Source organism: Anolis sagrei, chromosome 10, assembly GCF_037176765.1.
Source record: "Anolis sagrei isolate rAnoSag1 chromosome 10, rAnoSag1.mat, whole genome shotgun sequence".
Taxonomy (NCBI): Eukaryota; Metazoa; Chordata; class Lepidosauria; order Squamata; family Dactyloidae; genus Anolis; species Anolis sagrei.
Window position 1 is genome coordinate 7700285 of NC_090030.1, and position 12716 is coordinate 7713000.

The window sequence follows — 12716 nt, forward strand, 5'->3', positions numbered from 1 at the left end:
TGGCTTAATCCCTGCTGGATCCTTCGTACGCATGCGCACAAATTCCTCCTCATTCTCGATACGCATGCGCACAGGTTCCTCATTCCCCTCAAGCTTTGACTCAATCCCTGCCGGATCCCTACTACGCATGCGCACATTCCCCTCTGAAGCTTTGACTCCATTCCGGCCGGATCTCTACTACGCATGCGTACAGGTTATTCATTCCTCCTCATTCTTGATACGCATGCGCACTGGTCCCCTATTCCCAAACTGACTCAATCCCTGCCGGATCCTTACTACGCATGCGTACAGGTTCCCCATTCCCCTCATTCTCAAGCTTTGACTCAATCCCTGCCGGATCCTTCCTACGCATGCGCACATTTCCCTCTTAAACTTCATCCCGGCTGGATCTCTTCTACGCATGCGCACAGGTTCTTCATTCCGCCTCATTCCCGATGTGCATGCGCACTGGTCCCCCATTCCCAAACTTTGACTCAAGCCCAGCCGATCCCTACTACGCATGCGTAAAGGTTCTTCATTACCCTCTTAAGTTTTGACTCCAGCCCTGCCAGATCTCTACTACGCATGCGCACAGGTTCTTCATTCCGCCTCATTCTCGATACGCATGCGCAGTGGTCCCCAATTCCCAAGCTTTGACTCAAGCCCTGCCGGATTCCTTACTACGCATGCGCACAGGTTCCTTATTTCCCCCTTCACTCTCAATCTAAACTCAGGGCAGCCGAGCTTCTTCCTGCCAAACCTGGCACGCATGCGCGTCGCTCTTTCCTCAAGAGAAACAACACAGCCACCTCCGTCGCGCATGCGCAGCTCATTCAGCGAGCTGACAGGATTGAGGCGGCGGCCTGAGGCGGCGGCGGCGTCCCTCAAGAAGCGCTGATGAGGGGCGGGGATTAAAGCGGGGAAGGCCGGCATGGAGAGCCAGGGAGCCGAGGAAGGGCTGGGGAAGATGAACCCCAAGCGGGGCGGCGCCTCGGGCCCGGAGGACGAGAACAAGAACAAGCCCAAGCTGGTGAGTGAGGGAGTAAGGGAAGCCGTGTAGGCCTCGGCCAGGGACGGAGGGGCAAGGGCCCAGCCAGGGAGGCCTGTCCTCTCTCTCTCTCTCTCTCTCTCCCTTCCTTCCAAGGGGATTACGTATTGAACAAACACATTGCAAACTCAGGGCTCAGGCACTGCAGCCAGGCTCCTTTGTGTAGAGAAACAACAACAACAACACTATATGAAGCTGTTCCTGGGTTGTCAGTGTCATTTCCTAATTGGTTCTGTCTTCAAAACATGGGAAAAGTTTACTAAACTGCCAAAACTTTGGGACATCCTGCTTTAGCACATTTGGCAATAGTTTCCCAAGCAATATCTCAATATCTCATTCAACCTAAAGAACGCCACTTAGAAACCAGGGAATTCCAGACAGCAAACAACCAAGTGCCTGTAAACACCTCCCAAACAAGCACGCCTCCAGGCAGCAACAGCCAGGCCTTGCTGTCGCGAGGCTTCTCAATGCTAATCAATTTGGCAAATTGCTAACATTGCTAATATTATAAATAATAATAATAAACTTTATTTAATACCCCGCCACCATCTCCCCAATGGGGACTCGGGGCAGCTTACTTGAGGCCAAGCCCCACAGCATATTACAATAAAGTAAAACTAAAACACAATAAGGTCGATTTACCTGTCCCAACGTATCCTCCCCTATGAGCCATCAAGATTACTAAGATTGTCTGGAGAGGCCCTGCTCTCGATCCCACCGGCCTCACAGGGACGAGAGACAGGGCCTTCTCGGTGGTGGCCCTCGACTCTGGAACTCCCACTGGAGATCAGAACTGCCCCTTCGATCTTAACGGTCAGGAAACAGGTGAAAACCTGGCTTCGGGGACTGGCATTCAACTTTTGAGCCATGATCCTGTGATATGGATGGATGATGACAAATAATGACTTTGATGACGACTGAGCACTGTAATCATATGATTTTATTTTTGCCATTTTAATTGTTTCAATGTCTTAATGTTTTAGTGTGATTTAGAAATATGATGTTTTAATAACGGTCTGTAATACTGATGTTGGAAACCGGCCCGAGTCCTTCGAATCGAGGTGAGAAGACCGGTATACAAAACTACCAAATAAATAAATAAAATAAATAACAACACAGTAAAATACATACAAGGTATGAGTACAAAGACGATTAAGCAAACTCATACACAATAAAAAAAATAACATAACAATGAGTGGGCCGCATGTGCAAAATAAAACTAAAATACTAAAATCAGGATGAGATAGGGATGGAGCAGATTGTTTGTGGGGGAGAAACTCATAAAAGAACAAGGTCATAAATATAGACCTTCATACAGGTGGGGAAATATACTCTGGGGACAAAAACTGTTGAGGAGGAGCAACTCTGTATGATTGTTTTTTGTCGTGTCAGGAGTGGCTTGAGAAACTGCAAATTGCTTTTGGTGTGAGAGAATTGGCTGTCTGCAAGGACGTTGCCCAGGGGACGTCCGGATGATTTGATGTTTTTATCATCCTTGTGGGAGGCTTCTCTCATGTCCCCGCATGTGGAGCTGGAGCTGTTAGAGGGAGCTCATCCGCTTCTCCCCGGATTCGAACCTGCGACCTGTCGGTCTTCAGTCCTGCTGGCACAGGGGTTTAACCCGCTGCACCCCCGGAGGCTCCGTACTGTGTATGATAATATGGCTCCTCTCCAAAAGTGCATAAAAAAAAACAGGTTTTGAGATCTCTCTTGAAAATTTCTAAGGTGAGGGCCTTCCTAATCTCACTGGGCAATGAGTTCCAGAGTCAAGGGGCCACAGAGGAGAAGGCTCTCTCCCTTATTCTTACAAGACGAGCCTGTGATAATGGCAGGGGCGAAAGGAGAGAACATAACCTTTTAGATCAGTGGTTCTCAACCTGTGAATCCCCAGGTGTTTTGGCCTACAACTCCCAGAAATCCCAGTCAGTTTACCAGCTCTTAGGATTTCTGGGAGTTGAAGGTAAACATCTGGGGACCCACAGGATGAGAACCACAGTTTTAGAGGGAGCTCCCAGTGGCTCAGTGGGTTAAACTGTTGAGCTGCTGAACTTAATAATAATAATAATAATAATAATAATAATAATCTTTATTTATACCCTGCCACCATATCCCCAATGGGGACTCAGAGCAGCTTACATGGGGCCAAGCCCGAACAACACATTACAGCAAAATAAAACCAAAACATAAACAACAAGCAACATCATCAAAATTACATAAGGAAAAAAAAACATATGAATACAGTAACAAAATAACATTACAATAAACACAGTCACAGTAACTGGGTGGGCCACATGTACAGAATAAAATGTTAAAAATCTAATGAGATAAAAATAGGAACACGTTATTTGCAGGGAGCTCATAAAGACACAAAGGATTGTAAAACTAAACTTCCCATTTGGGGGGTGTATACTCCAGTGACAGAAGTGTTGAGCGGAACAATAGTGTCATGTTGTGCACCTACTCGCCAAAGGCACAGCGGAAGAGCCAGGTTTTAAGGCTCTTTTTAAGTGTAGTTTCTTGCTGACCGAAAGGTTGGCAGTTTGAACCCAGGGAGTGAGGTGAGTTCCAACTGTTAGCCCCAGCTTCTTCCAACCCAACAATTTGAAAACATGCAAATGTGAGTATTTATTTATTTTTTATTTAGAACATTTATACCCGTCCTTTTCAACCTCCGAAGAGGGACTCAGGATGGCTTCCAACAGACAACGATTCGATGTCAACACAATATAATAACATAACATAAAAATACAATTAGCGTTTGTTAAAACGTTATAAATATACATTAAAACAGTTTGCCGGTTCAAATCGTCATCCAAATCAGTACATTGAGGTCCACTAAAACCTTATCTTCACCAATAAATCAGTCTATTCTGCAAACTCTTGATCCCACAGCCAGGATTTGAGTTTGTTCTGGAAGGTCAGGAAGGATGGGACAGATCTTATATCATTATGGAGGGAGTACCACAGCCGAGGGGCCACCACAGAGAAGGCCCTGTCTCTCTTCCCCACCAAATGTTGCTGCTGTTAGGCCCAGCTTCTGCCAACTTAGCAGTTTGTAAACATGCAAATGTGAGTAGATCAATAGGTACCACTTCTGCGGGAAGGTAATAGCTCTCCATGGAGTCATGCTGGCCACATGACCTTGGAAGTGTCTATGAAAATCACCAGCTCTTTGGCTTTGAGATGGAGAGGATCACCAGCCCTCAGAGTTGGACATGACTGGACTTAATGTCAAGGGTGATTAGTTGTTCTGTGTTTTTATTTTGATATTTATCTCCCTTGAAGGGAACTCAAAGCATCTTAACATAAAAACATTAGCACAGCATTTGAAATATACAAATATACAAATACTAAAACAGAATTAAATATGAATAGTATCAAAAGATTCACAGTTAAAACAATCAAACATATCTGATGCATTTTCAAAGCATATTCAAACTACTACTACTTCCTCCTCTTCCAATGTTTATTTGTACTCTGCTTTTTCTCAAATGGAGACTGATTTATTCTTAGACCCATTTGGTTCCTGCAGATTTCTCCCCCAGCACAACATTTCAAAAGAGCTGGTCCTTTCCTTGTCAGCTTTCTTCACTCTCCAGCTTTCATAGGCGGAGCTTGTCTTCAAAAGGGACAGCATCCATCCAGACACATTTTACAGGAGGATACTGCATTCTTTTGCAGTATTTTTCCAAACCCCGTACTGAAATGATGTGATGCATTTTGATATATGTTCTACTCTTAGCTAACAATGTGCTGCCACCTATAACTCATTTTTGTTTGTTTGTTTTGGTACCTTTTGGAAACAATCTCCACATATAGAAGCAATAAATATCATGGCATGGATGAGGCTGGCTTTAGTATTCAGAGATGTATACTTCTTGGCATTTGGTCCCTTTATAGCTGCCCTTCTAAATACTTAGCCTTCTGATTTCTTAACTAATAATGTGCACTTTATTAGAGCATTATTCTAGTTCAAATATCATTATTTTGTTGGCTGCATTGATGGTATTTTGGAGAAAAGGAACATTGTTTGGGTCAGTTTTCAAGTTCCTACCTGCTTCTGTTAGGTAAATCCTTTGCTCTTTGTTTAGTAGACCTTGTTGCTTTTGATAACTGAATCTTGGTTATAGATGTAAACTTTCCAGAAATATTAAAAACATGCTGATTATCTCCCTGGTATGCAGCTGCTAAAGTCATTGGAAGCCTACTGATTTTTTTTAAAGGCATTAACATTATCCAAAATAGTGTCACCTCTTCTCTTAGCATAATTCCTAGCAATTTGACACATGCTTAGTGTTTTCATAGTTCCATGTCTTTCCGTCACTGCAGCTTGAGGCCAAAAAAAAAAATCTTGTGAAATTGCTGTTGGTTACACAACAATCACAGATGTCTGGTGGAAAGACATCTGTGAAGTGGTACTCTATTTTGTGTATTGTGGAGCTGTCTTGTTATCTAGATGTTTTTGCAGAAACTACATTAAATCGGCTGCCTTGTGGTGGTTTGGTCTGTGGGAGGCTTTTTTGTTGCCAAAAGGCATGGCAATAGATTTCACCTAACATTGAGGCTGAGGCTGCTTGGTATTGTGACCTGTTGCATTATTTATTTATTTATTTATTTATTTATTGTATTTTTATACCTCCTTTCTCAGCCAAAGGCGACTCAGTTAAAAGGCGTTGACTTTTAATTATCTTTGGGAAGTCAGATAGGATTTGGGGAAGATAAGATTGGGAAGCAGTTTGGATGTCAGAATGATTTGGTTTGGTAAAGGAAGAACAATCGGTTTTCCTTCTAGAGAGTTAGTAAGTTTGTATATTTTGTCTCCTTACTGTATTGTATTATATTTATGTGTTTTTATGTAGATTGTGGTATATATATATATTTAATTATAATATGTACATTATATATTAAATAATAAACATATTACAAAATATGAGAAAATATAAATGTGTATTAAATTTCCTTTTTTGTTTATTTCTTCTAACTCAAAGTTTTTGGTTTTTTTGTTTATGCAGATCTTTTTGTTTTTTTCTCCTAACTCAAAGTTTTTGGTTTTTTTGTTTATGCAGATCTCAATTTCCTTGCTAAGAGCAATATATAGAAAGTGAAGTGGTGGAAATATATTAAAGATGATGTGATGAATTATAGGGATGATACATAGTGAGGGAGAAAAATTGTAATGCTGATATTAAATGCTTGGTATATGAGGGAAAAATACACTTCTTTTAGTGAAATAAACAATTATTTTGAAACTCCAATAGAAGAAATTTAATGCTATTTTTAAAAGGGGTTAACCCATTCTTTTTCATTTCTTTTGATTTGAATAGAACCTTCAGATTAAAACTTTGGCAGATGATGTGGTAAGAGTTTCATGCTCTGGGTTTCTGTTCTTTTTTGTAGTGCATGCTGCTTGCCCTGCATAAGAGTAACTCTGCAAAGCAAAATGCAAAGAGTATTAAGTGCTTCATTCAATAATCTCTAATTTTCTATAAGGAAATGGTTCTCAAGCATAGGCTCCTAGATGATACTGAGTACAGCTTCCAGCAGCCCAGGCTGCATGGTACTTTGTTAGGGATTATGGGTGTTACAATCAACACTCAAATTGGAACCATAGTTTACTTTCAGTGCTGTTATTAACATAGGATAACGTTCTTAATGGAATAATGTTCAGATATGCATCCAGTGTTCCTGTTTTTCCTCCTGACCTTTTTATGCAGAATACAAACAAACAGAATAGAGATTATTCTTTTCTTTTTCTTTTTCTTTTTTTGTACTAACTTGCATGCATGTGTTCTGAAGAGGGTGAATATCTCCAGTATTGCACTTCTTAATGTTACCTGTAACTCTTGCCTATTAAGCTTGTAAATGGTTTGTTTTGAAGCAGTTTAACAGCTAACCTGTTGCATGATGAGTACTAAAAAGAGTGGTGTGGTTTTAAGGTGCTTTGATATAAGACCTCATGATTCTGGAACACATGAACTTGACCTTTTGGATAAATCCTATTGAAGTAACCTCCATTTGTGAGTCTATTGAGAACTGGATGTTTCCATAAAGTTATTATGCATACATGTACACTGTGATTCTGTTAACATTTTACAGATGGAATCTTATATTGGATGCAAAACTGAGCATCCTGAAAAGATTGTCTTCAAAGATTTAGTTTATTTAATCATATAGAAATGAATTAAATATATCAAATGTTTTCAGTGAAGTCCCACTGTTTCTCATGATGAGTACCAATACAAAATTAGCAAACAAAGCAGTTTATTCAGTTTATATAACATGCAGAGTTAATATTTCCTTTGCGCAAAATGTTAGTTTAGTGGTGTAGAATTAGGGGTTTCAGAACATAAGATAAGTATACATTATTCTGATTCTAGGCACCATATAATTTGCTTAAATTTTTGGGTATTATTTTTTACAACATTCCACTGGATTTAAAGACTTGTATTGTGTAAGTTTTATATTGGTAGAAAAAGAAAGCATTTTCAATTGGAACCAACACATTGTTAGATGAACAAATTGTATTTTTAGCGCAATCTCAGAACTGTTATGGTTTGAAATCTCTCTGGCATGGTTACCAGCATGTTAGCATGTTTAATGATGAATGCATGTGTTTTTCTTCCACACCAGCATTTACAGAAAAAAAAATGTTTCTTTTTGTAGCGTGACAGAATAACCAGTTTTAGGAAATCAGGTGTCAAAAAGGAGAAGCTTTTGATTCAGCACCCCATTGACGCACAAACATCTATAAATGAACTGCCAGTAGCTCAGCCACTGTTTGATGAGCGCTCAATGAATTTATCAGAAAAAGAAGTTATGGACCTGTTCGAAAAAATGATGGTAAGGGTTTTGCTCAATAGTTTCTTGTGTTATAAGCAATGTGAAAAGTGAGACTTCTTTAAGATTTCCCAGTGCTTTCATAGATATGAGTTGTTCCTTTCTGAATAAAAATATTAATGAAGGTTGAATAATCAAAGATGATAATTGGACTGGATGGTCCTTGGGGTCCCTACAACTCAGTTAATGTGTGAACACACCTCCATAAACTTACCTTTACTTGTCTTAGAGAGAGGCTTGGAAATCATATGAAATAGAGGTGCCAAAATGGCTTCTCTGAGGACTTTTTATATTCTTAGTGGCCAAAGTTTAATGGGTGAATCAGTGGATGGATGGTGGAAGTCTCTTAATGCATTAACATCCTATTTTACAATTGCTTCTTACATAATTTTTGGCAGATTTGTTTTCGTGTCAGGAGTGACTTGAGAAACTGCAAGTTGCTTCTGGTGTGAAAGAATTGGCCGTCTGCAAGGATGTTGTCCAGGGTACATCCAGATATGTACCATCCTGTGGAAGGCTTCTTTCATGTCCCCGCATGGGAGGCTGGAGCTGACAGATGGGAGCTCACCCTGCTCCCCAGATTCGTACCGCCGATCTTTTGGTCAGCAGTCCTGCCAACACAAGGGTTTAACCCATTGCACCACTGGGGGCTATCTTCAATGGCTACCTTTGACAGATGTAGGTTACCTTCAATTGCTTCCCCATGGACACTACTATGTATTCCAACTTTAAGCATTAGAAGAACAGTTGTAGTTCTCCTTTCTCTCCTTTTGAGACTTTACAAAGTGCCAGTCTTCGAGTGAGTAAGCATATTTTTGTCAGTCACTTCCTCATAGAAATGTCAGTATACAAAATATAATCGTACTGCAGCTTAAACACTGACAGTTTATTATGGCATGCATTTTCTTTGATTGAAGTCTTCATTGTCAGATGCATGGATTATTATTCTGGGCTAGTTTACATGTCTGTACTTGGAATAGAGATTTAAATATTTCTACATGCATCAGTTAGGTTATGCAATGCAAGGACATTTGTTCTCTTCAACCACTTTTGTATAAATAGGCCCTTAATAACGTGATTATCCTGTTTGTATTATCTGCTCAAATCTATCAGTAATGTGCATCCGTAGCTCAGAATAAAAAGTGCCATAAGAAAACATTCAAAGAAATAGCTGTTGTTAGTCTAGATCAATATGCAAAGGGATGTTACTGTGTGATGATAACAAGTGTTAGCTCTGCTCCCACTGTCTTGTCTCTTGGAAATCCTCCACTAGCCTCCCCTCTCTCCACTTGAACTGTTTAGTAACTGTTTAACTCATTTAGTATGGCTACTCAGCAAAAATCTGATCTTCTGTCGGCATAGCTTCTTGCCACACAGCAGCACAAAATCCCACCACAATAGAAAGGTAGTACTATAGATGGGGACATGTAGTTTTCCTTTACAACTGAAGCAAAATTGGATAATTTGGACAATAAAATGATACAACGTGGGTAGCCCTTATTCTTGTTACTTGGTTCTGCAAGAAGTTTGGATTTCAGACTCCCCACTTTCCCCTAGATTTTTTAATGACTGTATTTGTATTAGACATACTTAAGAGATGGGCTCCAAGTGTAAACATGTCTTTCATTTATGTTTCTTTTACAACTTATATACCAGTACATACACTGAAGGTAAATTTATACAATGTTTTAATCACTTTGTCCAGGAAACAAAGTTGTATACATTGAACCATTGACTCAGCTACACATGTGGAGTATTTTGGATTTCAGAATTCTGGATAAGGGATATTCAACCTGCTTATCCATATTCTTTCCCCATATGAGTATGTCATTCTGTTGTCCAGCTTTGCATAGGCGTGTTTTGACTATAAATGAGATGTGCATTGACGCCGCTCTTGCAAACTATATAATCTGGGATAATAATGTGGAATAGCATGTCTGTAGTTGCTCTGTCCTTGAATGTAAAGCCTTCTTAGTGTGTGTGTGGGCATGCAGGTTAAATAAACTATGAAATAATAATCCAGTCTTAGTACTGTTATAACCATTCTGTTTTACAGGAAGACATGAACCTGAATGAAGAACGCAAGACTCCTTTACGGAATAAAGACTTGACCACAAAACGCGAGATGGTTGTCCAGTACATTTCCGCAACTGCCAAATCTGTAAGTAGAATTTTCCCTTCATCCAGCCCTCAGTTCCAAACTCAAATCAGTTCTAAACTCAAATCTTAAGATTTCAGGGCTAGTAAACAAGGCAGGAAGCAGCCAGGCTTTGAAGATGCAAGGCCATTCAGTGATAATCAAGGTGCCCAGTTGCAACATTAACATTTGCCTCAAACAGACAAGAGTTCTTTCTCCTACCCTGGACAATCCACAGATATATAAACCCAACTTGCCTAGTTTCCAACAGACCTCACAACCTCTGAGGATGCCTGCCATAGGTGTGGGCGAAATATCAGGAAGGAATGCTTTGGGAACATGGCCATACAGCCTGGAAAATTCAAAGCAACCCTTAAGATTTCCGTTTCACATTATCCTCCCAGAAATGTTTTAAAATATTGTTTCCCCATAAAATCCTTCAAAATGACTTAGCAATCAGTTTAAGCCTTAATTAGAATGTGTTACATTTCTCACAACTGTTTGGTAATCCTAAACATATTTCTTTCTTTACTATAAAGCAATCAAGCATCCTAAATATGTTGAGCAAGAATAATAGTTGAAGGTTTTCATTAATAGTAGTAATTTGAAAATAATTGATAGCTACTCTTAGAAAAAACATAAGAATTCATAGATCACTTTTGACACTTGTTTTTGTTCTAGGTTCAGTACTATTGTTAATAAGGCTGGGATCACAGATCATATTCTCACATCTCTTTATTCAGTTTACCTTTGAAATACATTCATTCCAATAACAGTTCTATTACTCATACTTCATTCAATTTCCTCTTGCTTCAAAATACTGCTATGGAGATTTTTTTTTAATTTAGCTGTTTTTAAAATCCTGATTAATAAATTATTATCAATAAATGCAACATTGATAGTGTTGTATCATTTCAGTAGGGTAGTCCCACATATTGAGGTGTTGTCTTTTAGTCTCAAACTTCCCTTTCTAGAAAAAACAACTGTGCACTTCAGAGTCTTGGTTCGTAAGTGAGTTACATTTTAGGTTTTGGAATGACACAATAAATCAAGCTCTAAAACTAGAAATGTTACTCTTTCAATGTCTTTGCTAAAATAAAAGCATTGTTTACTCGCAGGGTGTGCACTTCTAACAGCACTGTGAGAACTCATACAGAGATATTTTTAGGTGAAATGCTACAATGTTGAAATTCTTTTCTAATGGATATAGAGTATATATTTGCTATTGCAGTAACAGAAAAAGAAACAGACTTGATTCTTGACAGTGCAGAGCATTTGTTAAAACATCTTTAGGAACAAAAATTGACACTACTTTGTAATATTACTTCCATGAATAAAATGTTAATGTTTTTGCTTTAATCTAATATTAACGCTTTTAGTTTCCAGCAGTTTCCACTACACTGGATACACAGCATCCAGCGGTTTCGGGAAAACACCTGAAGTTAATTTCTAATTGATTTGTTCCTTTTGCTTTCATGCCATTCCTTTACAATCTGCTGTTCAGTGTCATCTTATGCTGCGCATTGTAGCACTATCAAAACAGGCGAGCTGCATGTTTTTAATTTGCTTTGGTACCCAAGGGCATAAATATGTTTGATACGATAAATGAAATTACCACTAGGCTAATTCCAGTAAAATTAGATAATACACAGGTTTTACTTTGAAATTCTAACACATCTTTACCCAGTTTTGTACATAAGTTATTGTTTGTAGTAAAGTGCTTTGGGAAATACAAACTTGCGTATTTAGAACTATTATTCAACCTAAAGGCAGAAATACAATCTATCTGCATAACTAAGTCAGAGTGCAAAATACAGATAACAGTACATAAATAATCATGTCTTGCATTAAAATGGAGTAGAAAATGAGATTATATTTGTGTTTGACCAACTTGTTTATAAATTTGGAGCAGAAGGAAAAGAATGTGCAAAGGAGCTATAAATAGACATAGCTATAAACATACAATGATGTAACACTTAGCACAAATTAAACACACAAAACAGCATTCATTGTAATAGCATGTTTCACTATTTGTCTCTTAAATGCCACAATTGTCTCCTTTTAAAACAAGCCACACAGTTTTAATGTATGCTTCTTAACCATTGAGAGTTCTTGTTTAGTGTAATGTAGCCATGCAATTCATGGTGTTACAAAAATAAAATACAGGATTATAGGCTGAACTAATGTTATAATGTTTAATCTGGGTTTAGAAATATTCTTGGTAAGGCTAATCTAAAACAATACTTACTGTACTTATATTGCAACAATAAACACATTACTGAAAAGAATATTAACAGATTTTCCACTTCTATGGCTTTCCTGTGCTCTCATCCTTTGCAACTATCGAGGACTGACTGTACTAACTTTTGGATGCTACTAGTTCATAGCCTGTGTCATGATCGGTTTCTAGTCTTGCTTTTGCAGAGCTCTATTTATGCTTCCAATTAGGTAGTCTACATTATTTTTGTATTGACTATGCAGTCATGTCCATGTATCTGCTCTTCTCTTTGGTTGCCTGAAAAATGTATTTATAACGATAAAGCTGTTGGTGGTTTGTTGTTGTCTCTGACTCACACATGGGTTCTTTTCTGCCTTAGCTGGGCATGTGAGAAACCTCTAGAGCAGTTTTTCTCAACCTTCCTAATGCCGTGACCCCTTAATACAGTTCCTCCTGTTGTGGTGACCTCCCTCCCATAAAATTATTTTTGTTTCTAT

At 38.8% G+C, this 12716-nt stretch overlaps 1 protein-coding gene across 3 annotated transcripts in view; it reads left to right on the forward strand.

Annotated features, from left to right (window-relative positions):
- The first annotated feature begins 702 nt into the window (after window positions 1-702).
- DIAPH2 (diaphanous related formin 2) overlaps window positions 703-12716 on the forward strand; it is an 85727-nt gene continuing 73713 nt past the window's right edge. For 2 of the 3 annotated variants that reach the window (XM_067471516.1, XM_067471517.1), the window contains exons 1-4: window positions 703-1009; window positions 6352-6384; window positions 7691-7867; window positions 9921-10025. In XM_067471516.1, coding sequence (XP_067327617.1) covers window positions 911-1009; window positions 6352-6384; window positions 7691-7867; window positions 9921-10025 — 414 coding nt within the window. In that variant the 5' untranslated portion in view covers window positions 703-910. The remainder of the gene's footprint in view (window positions 1010-6351; window positions 6385-7690; window positions 7868-9920; window positions 10026-12716) is intronic. The other variant, XM_067471518.1, reaches the window with a different exon arrangement.